This window comes from Gossypium hirsutum, chromosome D03, assembly GCF_007990345.1.
Source record: "Gossypium hirsutum isolate 1008001.06 chromosome D03, Gossypium_hirsutum_v2.1, whole genome shotgun sequence".
Lineage (NCBI taxonomy): Eukaryota > Viridiplantae > Streptophyta > Magnoliopsida > Malvales > Malvaceae > Gossypium > Gossypium hirsutum.
The window spans coordinates 34,628,923-34,638,568 of NC_053439.1; the positions used below are offsets into that span (position 1 = coordinate 34,628,923).

At 32.5% G+C, this 9,646-nt stretch overlaps 1 protein-coding gene across 1 annotated transcript; it reads right to left on the reverse strand.

The window, feature by feature from the left end:
* Nucleotides 1-1,221: 1,221 nt before the first annotated feature.
* On the reverse strand, nt 1,222-5,310 carry LOC121215414 (uncharacterized; the record flags this gene model as incomplete). Its single annotated transcript, XM_041089886.1, has 5 exons — nt 4,821-5,310; nt 3,969-4,778; nt 3,442-3,773; nt 2,935-3,177; nt 1,222-2,889 (listed from the first exon to the last, which is right to left on the reverse strand). Coding segments are annotated over exons 1-5 (3,543 nt in total), but the record flags the coding sequence as incomplete, so codon positions are not given.
* Between the last annotated feature and the right edge of the window lie 4,336 nt (nt 5,311-9,646).

Sequence of the window (9,646 nt, forward strand, 5' to 3'; positions counted from 1 at the left end):
TATCAAAATTTCAGCATATTTTGCTAATTTCGAATTTCCCTCAATTTAGTCCCTAAAACATAAAACTTATAGTTTCTTTTACAATTTAATCCCTTTTTCAATTCTAACTTAAAATTCCTTCAAGTTAATCCCTAATTCATCTCTTTTGTTCAACATAAACTATACTTGAAAACCTATGAACTTACAAAATATCAACTTAATTCCATCAAAACTTTGTTTTAAAGCTTTTAGAACATTAGAATTAAGAGAAAAGGGCTAATTTGACTTACCAATTTAAATTTCAAGCTTCAAAAACCCTATTTTCCCTTTTTTCTTCTTTTTCTTCTTTCTCCCATGTTTCTCCCCTGTTTCGTCTCTTCTATTCTGTTTCTTACCTTTCTTTTGCTTTGTTTTTATTTCTTTTTATTTCATTTACTTTATATTATATTAATTAATTATAAGTATTACAAATGTATGTATTTTATTAGTACTCTTGCATTAATTCATCACCATACACTTGTCTCAATCTAACTAATTTATCAATAAAAATCTCATAATATTATTATTTAATTAACAATTATCTTTTACTTAATTTTCAAGTAAATAAATAAATGTAATACACTTGTATTTTATTTTTACCACACACTTGGCAAAATCATAATTTATTATTACCCAAAAATCTTATACTAATTATTTAATTATTAAATATCTTTTAATTTAATAATAACTAATAACTAATAATAAATAATAAATATCTTATACTAATTAATAAGCAAATTAAATCTATAAACTACAAATATATACATACTTTAATTACACATGTATTACTTTATCATGTCTTTATTTTAATTTATTTAATAATAATAGTAATAATATATTTAATATTTTATAATTAATTGTCATAAAAATCTAAGATTTTTATGCACATTTGCCGCCTCATGTAATAAAATAGGCTTAATTACCTATTTGGTCCCTTATGATTTCTTTTAATCTATAATTATGCTTTCACTCTTTATTCAATTTAATCCTTTTTACTAATTACTCATAATTAAACTAAATTCACCTATCTAAAACTTAATTAAACACACAACTAGTCTCGTAAATATTTCTAATAATTATTTTCGGACTCAATTTACTAGGACGGAGGCCCGATATTATACTTTTCCGATGCCCATGAATTTTGGGTCATTACATTTCTCCCCCTCTTAATAAATTTCGTCCTCGAAATTTACCTGAGAAGAGATGAGGATATTGTGCTCTCATTGTCTCTTCCGGTTCCCAAGTTGCTTCTTCCACACTATGGCTTCTCCATAAAACTTTTACTAAAGGAACTCGTTTATTTCTTAATTCTTTCACTTCTCGTGCTAATATTTGAACTGGTTCTTCTTCATAAGTTAAATCAGATCGAAGTTCAATGTCTTCAGTGGGAATAACATGAGAAGGATCCGATCTATATCTCCGAAGCATCGAAACATGAAAAACATCATGAATTTTCTGTAACTCTGGAGGTAAGGCTAATCGATAAGCAACAGGCCCAATTCTTTCCACTATCTCATACGGCCCAATAAAGCGCGGACTTAATTTTCCCTTCCGACCAAATCTCAAAATTTTCTTCCACGGCGATACTTTGAGGAATACCTTATGACCAACGGAATATTCAATGTCTCGTCGTTTCAAGTCTGCGTAAGATTTCTGTCTGACGAAAGCGGCTTTCAGTCTATCTTTAATCTTTTTAACTGTTTCTTCTGTCTCTTGAATCAATTCCGGCCCAATCACTTTTCTTTCTCTTAATTCTGTCAAACATATTGGTGATCGACACCTTCGACCATAAAGTGCTTCATACGGAGCCATTTGAATACTAGATTGGAAACTATTATTATAAACAAACTCGGTCAATGGTAAATAACGTTCCCAACCTGAATCAAAATCAATGACACAAGCTCGAAGCATATCTTCTAATATCTGAATTACTCGTTCAGATTGTCCATCAGTTTGAGGATGAAAAGCTGTACTGAAACTAAGTCGAGTACCCAATGATTCATGCAGCTGCTTCCAAAATCTCGAAGTGAATCGAGGATCTCTGTCTGAAATTATTGATACCAGAATACCATGTAATCTAACAACTTCTCGAATATAAACCTCGGCAAGCTTCTGTAATGACCAGTCGGTTCTAACTGCTATAAAATGAGCTGATTTTGTGAGTCGATCAACAATCACCCAAATAACATTCTTTTTACTCACTGACAATGGCAACCCCGTAACAAAATCCATGGTAATGCGATCCCATTTCCACTCGGGAATAGTAATAGGCTGTAACAGGCCTGTTGGTACCTGATGTTCTGCTTTTACCCGCTGACAAGTCAAGCATTTACTGACATATTCAACTATATCTTTCTTCATTCCTGGCCACCAATACAGTTCTCGTAGATCACGATACATCTTCGTTCCTCCTTGGTGCAAAGCAAAAATACTATCATGTGCTTCTCGGAGAATCAATTCTTTAATCTCAGAAGTAGATGGAACACAAATTTGATTCCGAAATATCAAACAATCATGCTCGTCAATACTAAAATTTTCTACCGCACCATACTGTACCATTTCTCTTTTCCTCATCAACTTTTCATCTTTTAACTGTGCTGCTCTGATTTGATCAAACATCACCGGCTTGACTCTTAACTCAGCTAACAAACTTCCATCATCCTTAATACTAAGTCGAGCGAACATTGCCCGTAATTCAACAGCTGCTTTTCTACTCAATGCATCTGCTACCACATTTGCCTTCCCTGGATGATAATCTATAACACAATCATAATCTTTCAGAAGTTCAATCCACCGTCTCTGTCTCAGATTCAACTCCTTTTGTGACAGAAGATATTTAAGACTTTTATGATCAGTGTAAATATAACATTTCTCACCATACAAGTAATGTCTCCAAATCTTCAATGCAAAGATTACAGCAGCTAACTCTAAATCGTGTGTCGGGTAGTTGCGTTCATGTGACTTCAACTGTCGAGATGCATAAGCTATTACTTTTCCTTCTTGCATCAATACACAACCCAAACCATTCAAAGAAGCATCACTGTACACTATGAAATCTTTCCCCGATTCTGGTAAAGTTAAAACTGGTGCCTCTGTCAACATTTGTTTCAATGTTTCAAAGCTCCTCTGACACTGATCATCCCAGATAAATGGAACATTCTTCTGTAGTAATTTGGTCATCGACAAAGCTATCTTCGAAAACCCATTTACAAATCTTCTGTAATACCCAGCCAAACCAAGAAAACTGCGTACCTCTGATACATTCTTTGGTGCCTTCCATTGAACAATTGCCTCGATCTTCTTCGGATCAACTCTAATCCCATCCGCAGATACAACATGTCCCAAGAATACTACCTCTGATAACCAGAATTCACATTTACTTAGTTTCCCGTACAACTGTTTTTCTCGCAGAATCTGTAGCACGGTTCTGAGATGCTGATCATGCTCTGACTCTGACTTCGAATAAACCAAGATGTCATCAATAAAAACCACCACAAACTGATCTAAATACGGCTGAAAAATACGATTCATCAGATCCATAAAAGCAGCTGGAGCATTAGTCAACCCGAACGGCATCACCAAAAATTCATAATGACCATATCGAGTACGAAATGCAGTCTTTGGAACATCACTTTCTTTTACCTTCAGCTGATAATACCCAGATCTTAAGTCAATCTTTGAAAATATTGAAGCTCCTTTTAGCTGATCAAATAAATCATCTATACGGGGTAACGGATACCGGTTCTTGATCGTCACTTTGTTTAACTGCCGGTAATCAATACAAAGCCGCATCGATCCATCTTTCTTTTTAACAAACAATACTGGAGCTCCCCAAGGTGAAATGCTCGGTCTAATAAATCCACGATCTAACAAGTCCTGTAACTGCACTTTCAACTCTTTCAACTCAGTGGGCGACATTCGATACGGTGGTATAGAGATTGGTGCTGTACCCGGATACACTTCTATAGCAAATTCAACCTCTCTGTCAGGTGGTAAACCCGGTAGCTCTTCAGGAAATACATCTGGAAACTCACATACGGTTCTGATCTTACTGCACTGACTACCAACCAAATCAGAATTAATAACATAGGCTAAATACACTGTACAACCCCGCTGAAGCAATTTATTAGCCTTTATTGCCGAAATAATACGTGCCGGCCCATTAGTACGGATACCATTTACCTCAATTCTGTCCCCGTCTTCTGTCTGAATACTAAACTTCTTTTTATAACAATCCAATACCACTCCGTGCTCAGCTAACCAATCCATCCCCAGTATTATATCAAAATCTCCAAATGGCATAATCAACAGGTCAATAGGAAAAGTTTTATTTTGTATAATTAACGGGCATCTCGGACAGACCTGATTCACTAATACTCTTTGCCCCAACGGACTCGACACTTCTACAGTCACTCTAGATATTTCAGAATTAAATTTTCCCAATTCAACTAATTTTGAATTTATATAAGAATGTGAAGATCCGGGATCAATTAAAGCATAAGCAGGCTCAGAATATAGTAAGAATATACCTGTTACTACATCGTGGGCGTCACCTTCTTCCCGTGTTCTGACCACATAAGCTCTGGCAGGTACTTTAGCCTCAGACTGCTGAGTAGCAATATCACTGCTTCTCCTAATACTTCCTCCCCTTGAAACCGAACCACTTCTTCCTAACCCTCTGCCTCTAGCTGTAGATACCGATCTCTGTGATGTCACGGGTACAGTACTATCAACTTTCGGACAGTCTCTGATGAAATGGTCTGTAGAACCACATTGAAAACAGCCTCTAGTTAATTTCTAACATTCCCCTCTGTGTTTCTTTCCGCAGTGTTGGCAGTCTGGAATATCTATTTCTCGGGAAGGACCTCTCACACTGCCAGTAGATATCATCGTCTGTTTTCCCCTACTTCTACCACCTCTGTCTGACCTGAAACTGGATCTCCAACCACTTTGGAATTCCTTTAGTCTTTTCGGCTGAGGATTCGAACTGGTAGTTCCTCTACGCTTCCTGGTTGGTCTAACAACTTCAGTCTTTTTGTCGAGGCCCAGAACTTGTTCCACCATTTTAGCTCGTTCAATCAAATCTACTAACTCAGTGGTCCAATGAGATACTAGCTGCACTTTGATCTCGTCTCGTAAACCCCGTAAAAATCTTTTACAACTATCGGCTTCTGTCGGAATAAACTCAGAGGCATATCTGCTGAGTCTCGAGAATTCCCTCTCATAATCTATTACTGACATATCACCCTGTTGTAGCAACAAAAACTCTTGTTTCTTGTCTTCAATATACATCTCTCCGATATATTTCTTTTGAAACTCCTTCTGAAATTAATCCCACGTTATCTGACTCTCTGGTAAATGTCGAACCACTGATTCCCACCATAGATAAGCCTCCCCTTGTAACAACGATACGGCACAGATTAAACACTCTCGGGGGGTACAATCCAATTGCTGCAAAATTCTTTTAGTCGACTCCATCCAATTTTCAGCTGTGGATGGATCAACTCCTTTTAGACCCATAAATTCAGTGGCACCATATTTCCTCAGTTCCTTTATCGGAGCCCGTCTAACAGTAGGTACTGAAGTCGTAACAGGAGTAGTTCCTGCTACTCTTTGTAATGCATCAGCTATAATTCTCAGTAATTGGGATTCATCTCTATCTCTGACATTTTCTCGTTCTACATTAGAAGGTTGGTTGCCTAACGGATTCACACTCGGTGCAACAGATTCTGTTTCATCTAATTCTCTATCTTCACTATACATTCTTTCATCAGTATCATTTATTCTTTCTTCAAACATCTTTAATCTATAAAACAAAACAAACAAATAGGTCAGCATCCAAAAATCCCGACTCAGTTTAACTTGACAGTGGCATGTACATCTAGACTCAATTCCGAGCTCGATTTAGGCCGAGAATCGGCTAAACCTGATAGCTCTGATACCACAAAATGTAACACCTCTTAACCCCGAACCGTCGCCGGAACAGAATTACGAGGCATTACCGGACGTATCGAACGATTTACAACAATTCTTAAATAAATAACCAATATATTAAAATAATTCATAAAATTTATTAGTTTGTTTACCAAATGACTTCATTTTTTTTATAAAAATTTCGGCAGCATTTCTGTTTATTTTTACATAAAACCCCCTGCAAATTAAAACCATATAGTTCCCAAATATCACCAATTCAACCAATTCATTTCACATTCACATTTTCTATTCTAAATACTTCTAATCAAACTCAATCTACACAATGTCAATTTGAAATTTAACAATGTACTAATTAGATAAAATAAATAGACTTCTTTCATTAAAATCCATAAACTTTTAATACTAACATTTTTAACCATTATATAATAAAACATAATAACCTTTATACACAATCTATGTACATGCCACCTTTACCAAAGGAAAAATACATCACCAAGTTTTGCCGAAGCCGGGATTAATCTGGATGCTGAACCGGGACCTTTGACTTCTATCGACCTGCGCACGGAAACAACCGTACGCTGAGTAATTCATACTCAGTGGTATTACCATAATTCAAATTATAACAATAATGTACATGTAATGCATAAATCGTATATACAATTTAAATTCAATATTTCAACAATAGCAATTCATCAACCAATATCGTATATCCACAATTTGAGTTTGAATAAATCACGAACCTTAGGTTCATTTCTCAATCTCATTTCACATTTCAATTCACAATTCAACTTTTTCATATCATTTCAATAGCTCATTTGACCAACTCGTTCGGTTTATCATTTCATCATTTACCCTATTAACAAAACTCGGACTTTGGCGGATACACGGATCCAACCAAACACACCAGAATGGCACCCAGTGCCTCATCGGATAGTTCGAAGCAATAGTTGACACCCAGTGTCTCATCAGCAAAGCCGAAGAAAGTTGGTACCCAGTACCTCGTCGAATCTATCCGAAGAAATATAGTGACACCCAGTGTCTCATCAACTCGAGGTCGAAGTATCCCTGAACTCTTCCAATCCTATGGCATGCCAACTATATCCGACTCAGCCCGACTAGTTAATAGGGTATTTAAATCACATATATTCTAAATTCAATCACAATTTCTCACACTTTCAATTCAATCATTTTTCCACCTTCAATCAATAATTATTTCACAAATTCACACATTTTCACAACTCAATACATTTCCATACAATTTAATACCATTCACAATTCGATTTAAATTCATTTCCCGCTTTCAATCAACAAACAATTCAAATATTAATTCATATAAACTATTCAATTTAATTCCCACTCATAATAATAATAATAATACTAATAATAAATTAATACTAATATTATACTTACCTCACATTTCATTTACTAGACACATAAATTAAAATTTAGCATTTAATAATAAATAACTTGAATTATAGTAATACAAACCGTTATTCTCCCGTTTTAGTCCTCGATAACTTTCTCCTTTCCTTTTGACGCCGATGCCTCGGGTTCTTTGTTAGCTACGAAAATAATAATAATTTGTAATATTAATTACAGCACTAATTATAAGTATAATAAATAATTGAATTTCTATTCAATTTCTTCCTAATTCTCAATTTAATCCTAACTAAATTCACTTACTTTCCTAATTCAATTCACACTCTATTTCTATTCAAATTTCATCCAAACTAAAATTTAACTATCAAAATTTCAGCATATTTTGCTAATTTCGAATTTTCCTCAATTTAGTCCCTAAAACATAAAACTTATAGTTTCTTTTACAATTTAATCCCTTTTTCAATTCTAACTTAAAATTCCTTCAAGTTAATCCCTAATTCATCTCTTTTGTTCAACATAAACTATACTTGAAAACCTATGAACTTACAAAATATCAACTTAATTCCATCAAAACTTTGTTTTAAAGCTTTTAGAACATTAGAATTAAGAGAAAAGGGCTAATTTGACTTACCAATTTAAATTTCAAGCTTCAAAAACCCTATTTTCCCTTTTTTCTTCTTTTTCTTCTTTCTCCCATGTTTCTCCCCTGTTTCGTCTCTTCTATTCTGTTTCTTACCTTTCTTTTGCTTTGTTTTTATTTCTTTTTATTTCATTTACTTTATATTATATTAATTAATTATAAGTATTACAAATGTATGTATTTTATTAGTACTCTTGCATTAATTCATCACCATACACTTGTCTCAATCTAACTAATTTATCAATAAAAATCTCATAATATTATTATTTAATTAACAATTATCTTTTACTTAATTTTCAAGTAAATAAATAAATGTAATACACTTGTATTTTATTTTTACCACACACTTGGCAAAATCATAATTTATTATTACCCAAAAATCTTATACTAATTATTTAATTATTAAATATCTTTTAATTTAATAATAACTAATAACTAATAATAAATAATAAATATCTTATACTAATTAATAAGCAAATTAAATCTATAAACTACAAATATATACATACTTTAATTACACATGTATTACTTTATCATGTCTTTATTTTAATTTATTTAATAATAATAGTAATAATATATTTAATATTTTATAATTAATTGTCATAAAAATCTAAGATTTTTATGCACATTTGCCGCCTCATGTAATAAAATAGGCTTAATTACCTATTTGGTCCCTTATGATTTCTTTTAATCTATAATTATGCTTTCACTCTTTATTCAATTTAATCCTTTTTACTAATTACTCATAATTAAACTAAATTCACCTATCTAAAACTTAATTAAACACACAACTAGTCTCGTAAATATTTCTAATAATTATTTTCGGACTCAATTTACTAGGACGGAGGCCCGATATTATACTTTTCCGATGCCCATGAATTTTGGGTCATTACATGTAAAGTTACCTAGCATATTTTACTAAATTGTCATTGTTTTAGTATTTTTTTTAATAAGATTAGTTCCTTTACTATTTTTTAGTCTCCATTCCTATAAAATTATGATAAATTATTACAAACATTACTTTTTATTAGAATTTATATATTAATAAGTAAATATATGATGTTGAAATAAATTTAAAAATCGTAGATATAATAATTCATGAAAATTGATTGCATCATCAACCATAATTAATATACTAATAAATAAAATATTAGAGTAAATATAATAATTATAACTTTAAAGTGTTTCATTGTAAAGAAAAAAGCATTTTTTAATTAGTCTTAAATTTTATTTGAGAAAAAGAAGAAGCTTAAATTGATTAAAATAATAAAAATAAATAACGAATTGGTCTAAAATTTAAGATTATACTTGTAATCTAAGATAATTTAATAAATAGGTCATAATGAGATTACATCCTATATTATAACATCTTAACACTATTTGAGAATGTAAGATTATGGAGTGATCGAAATATTGAGAATTCAAACAACATAATCTTATTATGGAATGTAACATTATGGGCTGTAAATGTAAGGTTTAACCAACCAAGCGCACCTTAAATGTCATAGACTAGATCCTAAACCCTAACATAGTTGTACATTAATTAGGTTGTATGATAAAGTATAGTCAGTATGGTATTTATAGGTGTTTATATGTTGGGCAGGGGTGAAACTAGAAAATTTTTTCAGGGGGTTCGAAATTAAATTGTAATTTTTACGATAGAAAAAATGTAAT